Source organism: Corvus cornix, chromosome 4A, assembly GCF_000738735.6.
Source record: "Corvus cornix cornix isolate S_Up_H32 chromosome 4A, ASM73873v5, whole genome shotgun sequence".
NCBI lineage: Eukaryota > Metazoa > Chordata > Aves > Passeriformes > Corvidae > Corvus > Corvus cornix.
In genome coordinates, this window is record NC_047058.1 from 4,352,249 (window position 1) to 4,364,339 (window position 12,091).

Sequence of the window (12,091 nt, forward strand, 5' to 3'; positions counted from 1 at the left end):
CTCTGGGCTTCTGGGAGCCCCTTCCCCTGTCTGCCAGTGCTGGGTGATAGAGGAGGCTCCCCCCTGTGCAAGGATTGTGCCAAAACTGGCTGCAATCCCTTCTGCCCCCCATTGCTTGGCTTCTCTCAGCTCATTTGGGGTCTGCTGTGAGGCTGCTTGGGGGGGATGCTGTGGGGTGGCATCCACCCCCTTGGGATTCCAGCCCCAGGAGTGATGGATAAACACAGGATCAGGTATTTTCTGTGGTATTTAGGTTCTTGGGTATCATGTGCTTTGAAAATACGTGTGTGTGTTTGCTCCTGAGCTCTGAGCATCAAAGTCGTCCGGCAGGACCGCGAATGCAGGAACTGCAGGGACCAGTAGTTTGTGCAGTAAATCTCCTGCGTGACTCTCCAGCAGTAATTACTGTGTGAAAGTAATAACCGAGCTGTGCTGAGTGCTAGGCCAACTCCCCCGGCTCGCTGCTCCTCGCATGTTCCTCTCTGGGAGGTTCCTGTTTGGTAAATTAGATATTGTGCTGTATTTCAGAAAAGGTTACACTTAACCAATGCTGCCTCTGCTTTATTATCTTGGCAGAGCCGTGTAACCTCGGCTGGGGTACGATTGGATTTCACATTCGGCTCTGCTGCAGTGGCCCCACTCCCTGCATCCTGCCATTGTGATTACGTTAGCAGCAGACTCTGCTTTCCTTTATTTATTGAGACATTAAAGATGCATGCATTTATTTTTACCATGTTCATAATTGCCATAAAAACAGGCCATAGTATCCCAGAGCGGTGCTTTGGGAAGGAGAACAACCACGGGGCTGGGGCGAGGAGGAGCGTGGCAGAGAGGAGGCAGGACAGGGCTGTGGGGCAGGTGGATGTCCCCGGTTCTGTTGTGGGAGGATGCTGCTGTTTTGAGGAAGGGGAGCAGAGCAAAGACTGCTCCTTCTGCTGTTCAGGATTTAAGGAGCATCCCCAGGGCCAGGGATGGTGCTGGTGGGAGCCCAGGTGGGATCCCTGCAGATCTGGGGGGACTTTGGGTGGACGGACAGGTGGACTGGGGTGCCTGACTTGTACAAGGTCTGGCATCCTCAGGGCTCCCTGAAGTGCAGGAAGGATCCCGGCCAGGCTGTGCAGATCCCACCATGTTCCACCACTGTGGTTATCCATGCACCTCCCATCACATCCTACCATGCACCTGCCACTGCATCCCACTGCACAGCTCCTGCCATGTGCCCCCTGATGGCTCCCTCCATGGTCTCGTGGCTTTCTCCCTGCTCTCTCCCCTACCTTCTGGTTGCTTTTTTTGTGGTTCCTTACCTGCTGGCAGCACCAGAACCCTGGGGCTGTGTAATCTGAGGCTAAAAGACGGCGTTTCAATTGCAGAGAGAGTTAGTGGGTTTTGCTTGCAAGTAACAACTCCTTTGACTTTTCTCCCCTTCTTTTACTCCCCTCTAACTTTTAAGCATGTCACCCATTGTTTGCTTTTTTATTAATAACAGAGCCCACTGTCTCTGCAAATGAAATGATGTAAAACAAAGAAAAGTGCCCGCATTCAATTCTCCGGCAGGGGATTACCTTGCTGGCATTTACATATCCATGCAATAAATATTTTAACATGTTAATTATACACTAATAAGAAAAATACCTTTTGAACTTTCAGTCAAATTGACACACACAGAACTGAGTCCATCAGGGAATTAGAAGCAATTAGTTTTGTAAGAGAGCATAGTCACATTGTTTCTTGTCTGCAAATTGTTCTGTGGTCACCAGCCAGCCTCTTTTTTGGTGAAAGTTGGGGGAAAGACTGACAGGTACGGGAGTTTTCCATTCCTGGCTCTGTCCTGCTCACAGGGGCCTGTCCCATCATGGGGTGCTCCTTCCCTCTTGTGGGGTTTCGTCCTGGCCCTGCAAACCTGACTCTTCCCAGTCATGGAGAAATCAGACTTGTAACCATCTCCGTTTTCTTCTCCTCCTTCCAGACTGAAAACTACTCCTTTGATTCCAACTACGTGAACAGCAGAGCTCATTTAATAAAAAGGTACGTAGGCTTGCTTGAAGGGCTTGGCTTGGCCCTGCCAACTCCCAAGGGTTTAATGTTCTTCCATGCTGCATTATATACTACTTGCTTATTTTATTATGCAAAACTTTTCAAGAGTAATAATTTGATTTTAAAACAGTACTTACTTCCCATTAAGTCCCATTGCTCATGGTTTGCAATAAAGGAAAGTCTTTTTTTCCTTCTCTTTGGCTTTTTCATGCTGGGAAGGTGCAGTAAGTGAGGTAGAGTGCTGTTACCCTGACAACTTTCAAATTCTGAGAGTTTATTCCATTTGAATGCACAGGAATAAAAGGATAGATTTGGGTGGTGAGATCTCCCTGCCATGTGAGGCGGGCAGAATTAAAAAAAAACCAACAAGTTGTTTGGGGGCAGGTAATTGGGTTGGATGCAGCTCACTGTTCTAGCTCACTGTTTCAGTTTGAATACCAAGGCAAACAGCACATTGCTAGGCTGATTTCTTCCGTGGGTAAAAAGGAATCATCAGTTCAACTGCAACCTGGCAGTTACCCTTGGGGGAATTGAACCCTTTGGGTGAAATACCGCAATCCTCAGAGCCTAGCAGTGGTGAGGGAATGTCTCTGGCACTTTCATGCCAGGGCTACCCAGCTGAACCCCACTGGGCTGTGTTAGCCCAGAGGCGAGCATCGCCCCGGGGGCAGGAGGCCGGGCTTGCCGCTGCCTCCCGGGAAAGGCACTGACACAGCACGATCAATACCGCTCACCAGGAGCTGCAGGGCTGCAGGGCCAGCTCCCTGTGCAGGATGAGGGTGCAGGACACGGCCAGCAGCTCCTTGCCCACGTCCCTCCTCTCCCCAGGGCCCAGCCGAGGTGTGTGGGGAGCAAACCATGCCCGTGCCTGCGCCCATGCCAGTGCCCAGCGGGGCTGTGCGTGGTGGCTCTGCAGAAGCCATCGCTGAACCAAGGGTTTTACAGAGAGCAGAAGCTGGCCCTGAACTGTTGAGATCTGATCTGAGCAGTAAAAATATCCAATTATCTGCCTGGCTGAGATCCCATTTGTTTACATCTTAAAAACCTGAGCAGTAAGGGAGCTGCGAGCGCATTGTTTAAGCAGTGAGGGTTCAGGCAGCGAAGGGCAGGTGTATTTGCCTGCGTGGCTCGTGGTGTTTAACGATGCTAATGTGACTGTGAGAGTTGGCTGGCCTGTGCCACGCTGCTCCTCGCCAGAGGTCTTCAGGCACACTGAAAAAACCCCAAATCTATTAAATCTTTCCTCATTCACATCTAAGATAAAGGCAAACAGCGCTCCCGCCTGCCGCGGCGGGGCTTACTCCGAGGCTGTTTTGTTTGGGAAATGCTGCTGCTGCCGGTTCCCCCAGACCTGCCCATCCTTTAGAGAAGTGTCAGCCGTGGAAACATGTCGTGTGGCTGCTGCATTATGGTCTGGCTCACTGTGGGGAAGATAAATGCCTGGTAACATGGGTTGTCTGCACATTATGAACAGCAGCTCCGTGTAGGACAGCGGTTCCCCTTGCTTTCTACCTTTGTCTTGTATCTTAAGTACAATGAGTGCCAGGAATGCTGTGCAGACATCTGAGAACAAAAAATATTTGCTGTAACATACCGTGGCATCATTTTCATCCTTTGCCTTTATGAAGATGTTGTAGCTCTACTATCTTTGGTGAGTGAATCTTCTCAAATCCAGCACTTAATTAATCTATTTGTACTTCTCCTGTGTTGTCTGCCTGCCTCTCTCGCTCATCCACACACGCACAAATGAATTGTAGATTTGTAGTGCTTTCTTAACTTAGAAAACTTTGATGTCACCTGGAATCAAAGTCAGTGGCTTCAACAGGGACATCTTTATTTAAACGGTGATGTTTGAAGGTTTACCAATTTATATGTATTTCAGAGCTCCCCCCTCATGTGCTTTTGCAGAGCATCAGATGGTAGGTGGTCTGCTTGGTTTCCCTGGAGACACAAAAGGGCTTTTCAAAGTAGTGAAAATCTCCAGCTCTTTGGGGCTTTGAGGGCTGTGTCGTTCACTGACGTTTCACACCAGATCAACCAGTGAGAAAGTTTGGAGAAGTGGATGCAGGTGGATCCTCCCAATGAGCACAGCTTTCCCATGCCAAGGCTGGGCATGGAAGGAGCACAGGCTGTGCCACATGGGGCAGGTGCATCTCAAGGTGTCCCTGCCACTTGCAGCAGCCCAGTGTCCTGGGGCATGGCCCCTCTCAGGGTGTTGGGGAGTAGCAGAAGAGTCCCAAATGCAGCCAGAAATGCAGCTCTTCATAGAATCACAGAATGATTTGGGTTGGAAGGGACCTTACAGATCATCCAGTTCCAACCCCCTGCCATGGGCAGGGACACCTTCCACTATCCCAGGTTGCTCCAAGCCCTGTCCATCCTGGCCTGGAACACTTCCAGGGATCCAGGGGCAGCCTGTGCCAGGGCCTCTCCACCCTCACAGGGAAGAATTTCTTTCTAATATCTAAGTCTCATCTCTCATCTTTCAGTTTAAAACCATCCCCCCTTGTCCTATCACTGTCTGTGTAAAAAGCCACTCTCCTCTTTTTTGTATGTCCTATCACTATTTGCCCATGTAAAAAGTTACTCCTTTTTATAAGTCCCCTTTAGGAACTGAAAGGCGCTCTAAGGTCTTCCCAGAGCTTTGTCCAGGATGAACAGTCCCAGCTCTCTCAGCTTGTCTTCATAGGAGCTGTCCTTCTTCCATCCCTCTGGCCTGGGGGCTGCGTTCTGTGGGGTGTTGGGGCTGCTCAGCCCTTTGGGGGAAATCTGGCAGCAGCTCAGTCCTTGGGTCCTCCCAGCAGTGGCTGTGCTTGCAGGGGCTCTCAAGGATGTTTGACTGCATATCAGATTTCCTTACAGCTGCATGAACTTGGACCCAGAATCACTGGTTTATTTTTAAAAATAAGAATGCATCATCATGATTAAAAGAAATTCCTGTTTCTGGGAAGACTTTTATTTTTAAGGTTTAAGTGATTAGGATTTGGCTTATAACCTAAGAAAATGGGGTTTAGATCTTGTGTAACTTCATTATGAGGTAATACAACTTGGGAGAGCCAAGTTGTAGAAGCAGCTCATTTAAAGTATATTTTTAAAAATTTTAATTCAAATCGTGCTTCGCTCTGAGCTTCCACAAGACCCACGGCAGCCTGACTGTACCCACAGGCTGACACCACACCCATGGGCCGGAGCAGCCTGTGGGGTGGTGCAGGCTGGACGCTGTGTTTCGGGGTGCAGAGGTGCCAGTCGGGGAGCATTCCCCCCACGCTCCCTGCCCCAGCTCTCCGTGGCTGGGCAGTATCACTGGGTGCTGTGGAGGGCAGGGACCTCCCATCTCGTGGGGTGTCGGGGGCCACCTTGTCCCACCCAGTAAGTGACAGCTGTGTTTCCCCAGCAGCTCCACGTTCAAGGACTTGGAGGGGAACAGTCTGAAGGACAGTGGCCATGAGGAGAGTGACCAGACAGACAGCGAGCATGATGTGCAGCGGGGCCTCTACTGCGACACGGCCGTCAACGATGTGCTGAACACCAGCGTCCCCTCCATGGGCTCCCAGGGCCCTGAGCAAGGTGAGCCACTGCTGCACCCTGAGTGGTGCCCACTGCCCCCCGCATGCCCCATCTGCTGGCTCTGGTGCTGCCCAGGTGGGTGTGCAGTGAGGATGCTCAGTGCTCGCTGGGGATAATGCTGTACATCGTCAGAGCGCTGCGTTGATATAAATTAATCTTCACGCCACTCCTGTCAGGTAAGTGAGCAGTTGGGGTTATCCTCTACTCACAGGCAGAAAACCCAAGGCCCTGAGCGTCTGCCTGACAGCGAGTGGGTGTTGGGATTAGGGCTGGTCCCTGCCCACGCTCCCCTCTGGAGCACCGATGGTGTGTGTGTGCCCTTCCTGGCGCTCCTGGCCCAGCTCCGGAGCTCCTATGCAGGCCCTGTCCAGGCAACTTGTCTCAAAGGTCAGCAGAGCATGTAGGCAATTAGTCAGGCATCCCACGAGGGATTAGCTCAGGCCACTGGGCGAGGGTTTGAGTCTTCTCTCCTGCATAGGTGGCAGGTTTCAGCTCTTACCGTCCCCACGTGCAGGGATGAAGCCCTGCTCTGGAATCAGACCGGTATTAGCTAGAGGAAGGAAGTCAGAGGAGTTCAGCTGAGCCCAAGTGTCATTTGTACTTGGGCATGAATGTCGCTTTTAATGTCTGAGGGATGCAAACATCCTATGCAAACATCCTGTCTTTTTCAATTAAGGAGCCTGAGTGCGGCTTGGTGCTCTGGCGCAGGGGAGCCTCGGGGCACTTGGCTATATCTTGAGATAAGCTGTAGCTGAGGCTCAACTGGAAGCCCCACTGCTAAAAGACTTAAGGATATGAAAACAAAATGTTGTGATTATGAACTGGTCTTCAGCTGTTTAATTCAATTCATGGTAAACATCATTAAAAGCCTTTGTTTTGCTGTCATAAAAGAGTCAAACGGGGGAGAGAGAGTTCTTGCCATCTGCGCCTCCGAGTGTGGGATTTTTCTGGAGAGAATCTGATCGCTGTATTAATTCTCGATAGAGTCTGTTAAATGGCCGTAGTTAACCCTGTAAGACTCCACGAGGAGGGGAACACAGAGGTCACCTACACATTCCACGCTGCCAGCCACACTAATTGGAGAGGGATGGCATCCGCAGAGATAATGTATTTCCAGACAACCCTACTGTGGCCAAAGATGAAAAAAATTAAACATTTATATAACTGTACAGTGGCAGTTTAATTCTCTGCGGACCAGCACCGTGTCAGAGAATGCAGGCTGATAGCTATCATTTATTATTCTTCCATTACAAAGAAATGCTTTTTCATTTCGATCAGGAGAGGGTTTCCTAAGATGCATTTGTAGTAAGGGATGACTGCAGGAGCAAAAATGTTCATAATTGATTCCCATCCTGGTGAATGGTCTGAGCAACATCTGTTAATTTTTTGTCACATTTCTTCAGCAAAAAACCCAATCTCAATGGACTGAAGATAGGGTTTTACAGGGATTACATTCCTGATAAGTCTGCGTGCTGGCTCTGATAACAATGCAAATAAGTTAAAGAGGCTGAGCTGGAGGCAGAGCTCATCGGAGGAGTCAGATGGAAGTAAATATGGCTCAGTCCACTGTAGCATGAACTTCTCACTGCGTGTACAATACACCCCAAAAATCAAGTGTATTTCCAGAAGGTGACTTCTGAAAGCAACCTGTCTGTCTCCTGTTCCTGCTGTGGCCAAGGGGGTTGGTGCTCCTGGGTCTGGTTTATTTCTGGGAGGAAAGCAGCATGCCAGTGCTGCAGTGCCATCCAGCTGCACCTGCAGGCAGGTGTGCCACAATCAGCTCTCTTGTCCTGTGGGGCCCCCACTGTCTCGTGTGGAAGAGCTTGGGGTAACCCTGTGAGGTTATCGGGGTGTTGGTAGAGCAAGGAGAGGAGCAGCACAGGTGGGGAAGTTAGTGGTTACTGTCACAGAAGCTGGATAAAAGGTTAAAGAGAGTGTTGCCTGAGCTGGTTTGTGAAACAGGTACTGCAGAAAGTAATCAGGAAAATCAAAATGCTGAGGTGATAGTGATAACAGCAGTTCCCACATGATTAAAGTGATCGTTTTGGCTTGGTAATTTTTAGTGGATTTTGGGGCAGAGTGGCAGGGTGGGGGGGAAACACAAGAAATTCAGTGACAGGGTATGCAGGACTGTTGGCTGACTACTGCTCCAAACACACAGTCCTTGTCTGAAGAGCAGCCTGGCAGCTCATGTACCTATGCTTTGCTTTTGCTTGTTGTCCCTGCCCAAACTGCCTCTCATGTAATCCAGAGAAATGGGGTGGGGGACTTGTCGTCAGAGTTTGCTTGTTGATGGTAATGATCTCCTGTCTGGGAGCCTGGCGTGGTTCTCCCGTGGCCAGTCTCTGCTGGTCTTGGACCTCAACTGGTGACACCACGAGTCCTTCACGAGTGGCCAGCTCTCAGACTTTATCCCAATAATTTGTTAGTCTTTACCTGCTCAGTGGGTAACCCAGGATCTGCCAAAGGCAGACTCTGGTTGGCAGAAATCCTGGTAGCTGGGTAGCAGAGAATGATCCCTCTGTGGTGGCTCAGGGTGGTCAGTGTGGACCTGTCTGGCCAGTCTTTGCCTACTGAGATGCTAGATTTCCTGCAGGGGGAGGTAGGCTTGGATGGGTCCAAGCTCCTTTGGCTTCTTAAACCAGTGTGTGAGCTGGCACCAGTGCTGAGTACTTGGGTGTGGAAGCCCCAGGGAGCTGCTGGTGTTTCAATTTCCTGGTGCCACTCTTGGGTGGGAGTGACACCAGCTGCCAGTCCTGCTGGCAGGAGCCCTTTCTCCTCCTTTGGAAATGACCTAGATTTCTAGAAAAATGGCAAACCATAGCATGGGGAGTGTTGAGCGTTAGTGGGTAGCAGCAGGTCATCAGAAATACTGCCTGGAGCTCAGCCACATTGCGTATTTTGGGAGCAGGACTTCTGCCCAGTCCCTCTTTACCTCAGGATCTTAATTATTGATTATAAATTCATCTGATGAAAAGATGGCTTTAATTGCTCTAATATGTACCCAATTTGGAGTTCATTATCGCCCAGGATTGTTTTCCTTCCCTTGCTAATTGACACCAAATGGGATGCAGCGGAAGGCGGGCACTGGTGCCGTTCCACTTTCCACGATTGCCTGGCTGCCGTTTAATTGTTTGTTTATCTGTGGAGGTGTAAAGCGCTGCTGGAAGTTTATCTGTACTCTCTTCCTAACGACGTCCTCAGCTGAACTTCCAAACGGATTTGTTTGAGAGAGGGGTGTTTTCAGCGGCTCTTGGATCTCAGCGATGTTTTGGGATGGCTGGAGCAGTCTGCTGGAGGACGGGGGTAAATCCTGGGGTCCTCTTCGTGTCTTGGCCTATTTCGCTGCAAGATGTGGTGGATTTTCTCCATATCCTGTGACTCGAAGTCCAGCACTGGAGGAAACCCTGCTTTCCAGGAGGAGCTGGAGCGTGTGGTGCTGCCGGGCAGGGACCCACCGGCGCATCGCCCCTGTGGACGGTGTGGGGGATGGAGACATTGCGGGTTTGAAGCTCCTGACACCTGTTCCTCCCAGCAACACGGGGAGATCTCAGCGTGAAATGTTTCCCAACACTGCAGACTGTGGTGGTGGTTTTCCCGGGAAATGGCAGCACGGACCAGATGTTTCACAGGGTAATTGAAAATTCCATTTTATCAGAAAGCGTTTGCTGTCAAAAAGTTTTATCTTTACTTCAACAAAGAGGTTGATTAGATCCCTCAGGACCTGAATTAGCATCTTTGAGGCTAGGTACTCTGTTTTGTGATTCAGGTAGTTATTCCTCCCTTGGTTTTGCTCATACTGGTGCTTTTTTCTTTAAATCCCTTTGCCCTCTTCCAAACATAGTGTTTGTGCAGGTTTGGCTTGTTTTCTTTGTGTGGATGTGCACCAGCACCTAGATTTGCTTAAATGTATTCTACTGCCTTTTTCACCTTGCCTTGAGCGAGAGCCATTCTCGTACTCTGTAAGTCATAGGAGCTCTTTCCAGCATAGAAATCAGAAAGGCAGTATTTCAAATATAAGTTTTTAATGTTAGAAGCGACAGATTTCACACTTATCTTAATTCCCAGTGCTGGCCAGTATTTTAACCATCAATTGTAGAAAGAAAATCATTGGTCCAATGAAGCAGTGATTCGCTGTTTAAGATAAAAATAAAAATAGAAAATACGAAAATAATAAGCACACACTAATCATAAAAATGGCAGTGTTAGAAATAGTCACCACAGCCATAAAATAGTGAAAAAGCTTTAAAATCAAAATGAGATTTAAGCAATGTCAGTAATGGATCTCTACAGAGAATTGCTTCTAAAAGCATCACTTCCACTTTTCTGGTGCCAGATCAGCAGTAAAGGTTCACGTGAAATGTCATCTGGAAAGACCTGATCCCGCATACATTTCCACATCTGTGTAACTTTGCTCACAGGGGAGATTTAGCTGTGTCTGAGTCCCATAAACTCCAGCAAGATGAAGGGTTCTTTGAATAGAAATGGGTTATATTTAAATAGTTATGTTAAGTCTTCTTTATACTGTCACACAGTATAGAAGTAAGATTTGGATGTAAAGGAGAAATGGGCCCATGATGTTCACTGGAACTTCTCTCGCTGGTTGCATTCCAAATTATTCAGATGTATCATCATTTAGGGGATCAGGTTTTACCTAGAGTATTCCAATTGGTTCTTATGCTCATCTCCATAGTATCTGGGTGTATTTCAGTTGTGAATTGAGAACATGACTAATGGTATTAACTGGAGGCAAACACAGGTATTAGAAACTGTTGATGTTTTTGAGCTGATTTCCAGCAGTCGTTCTACCTACAACCCCCTTTTACTCTGCAGAAAAGCCTTTCTGTAGAGCTGCAGGTACCTGAAGACCTAAGTGACAAGTTCTAGGGCTTTGGAGGCTGCATTTCTCTGGAAGTTTCTACAAATTAATAAAAGTGCCTACTTTCTTGTATTCATATATGCAGCACAAGACATAAAGTATAGCATTCATACGTGAGTGACAGCACATCCCTTAAGATGGATAAATGCTGTAAGCTTTCTTTATAGGGCAGTGTCAATTACTACAGCTCCTCTGATTTCTGTATTATTGCACAGCTCTCTGGTAAAGCAGCCACAGTGAGCTCAGTGTGCTCCTGCAGTGGCCAGCGTGGAGGGAGCAATCAGCTTCTCACGGTACTTTGAAAGCCCAGAGAAGGATTTTTCTGATGAGTGGGTAAGCTGGTCTTTGGGAAGAGGAGTTGATTGTCTTGTGATTCCCACACTTCTAAATGATTGCGTGTTGAGCTCTGTCTGGAGGTTACTGATGCTTTTGTCCATGTTCTCTCCATCCTCCCCAAGCTCCTGCTGACGTTGCCGAACTGGGATTGTGGAGGGGAGTAATATCTTTTGTTAGACCATCGAATGTAACTGGGAAAAAGTCTGTCCTGCTCAGTCTAATGAGCCTCTCTTCAGATGACCCTTATCATTGCCAGGAGCGTGATGATCCCTTATCATCCTTATAAGGATGACCCTTATCATTGCCAGGAGCGTGATGATCAGCTCCTTCTTCAGAGGGTGATGTGGACAGGCAGAGCCGGGCAGAGGGACAGGCGGCCCTGCCTTTGGGCTCAGCTCCCTTCAGCTCCACGCCACATCAGTGCAGAGCAGGGCAGTGGTCACTCCAGAAGGTGTCATAACCCATGCGTGGACGTGCTGGTTGGCACGGACAGATCCCTCGTGCTGCTCTCCCTCAGTTTCTCAGTAACACTGAGCACAGCTTGGAGAAGTCCTTGCGGGGAGGTGATGGGGGGCAGGGGTGACACTGAAGTCATCTCTGTAGCAGTAAGTGAGGCCAATGCCTCTTTGTAACAGCAGAACGAAATAACAAACAGATGTGCAACCTCCTTTGTTTGCATAAGAAGCATTATCCTATATCCCACATTCCTGGCACCCTTCCTTCCGTTTTCAAGTTCCTTCAAAGATAGCTCTCTCAGAGACTTCATCACTGAAGTTACTCCATTCAGGGTCACGGGAGTTATAACCTTTAGATCCTCAAGTTTTTTCCCCCTAAGCACAGAGAAAACTCACCAGATGTGAACATTTTGGCAACTTGGAGAGGAAAATTAAAACTTGAATCCATGCCTCGTTGTGTAGGTTTGTAATGGATGAATGATCAGCCCAGAAATTTGGAGAGTTTCTACTGTTTTATTGTACTTTTTAATGAGATTTTGTCAAATTCAGTCACTGCTTAGCCATATTTTTGCTGGGTGACTGGAGAGCAATTTATAGGAGATATGAAGAAGAGGTATTTCTGATTAGAGAATTTTAGCTTCTATTTGTGCTTGGTTTAGTTAACTGTTCCTAAACTCCAGCCCAAGCAGAACCTTTGCAGAGAAGATCTTTGTCTCAGGCTTCAGCTGAGGGATGGGGCGGTTCTAACCCTGGCTCTTCCAAAGCAACCTTTTCCAAAACCACTACCCAATACTTGGATTTCAAGATATTTTAAGATAAA

At 48.4% G+C, this 12,091-nt stretch overlaps 1 protein-coding gene across 2 annotated transcripts in view; it reads left to right on the forward strand.

The window, feature by feature from the left end:
- PCDH19 (protocadherin 19) overlaps nt 1–12,091 on the forward strand; it is a 58,479-nt gene that overhangs the window by 24,939 nt on the left and 21,449 nt on the right. The window contains exons 3-4 of one of the 2 annotated variants that reach the window (XM_039571987.1): nt 1,967–2,025; nt 5,429–5,601. In XM_039571987.1, the coding sequence (XP_039427921.1) occupies nt 1,967–2,025; nt 5,429–5,601 (232 nt within the window). The remainder of the gene's footprint in view (nt 1–1,966; nt 2,026–5,428; nt 5,602–12,091) is intronic. The other variant, XM_020584769.2, reaches the window with a different exon arrangement.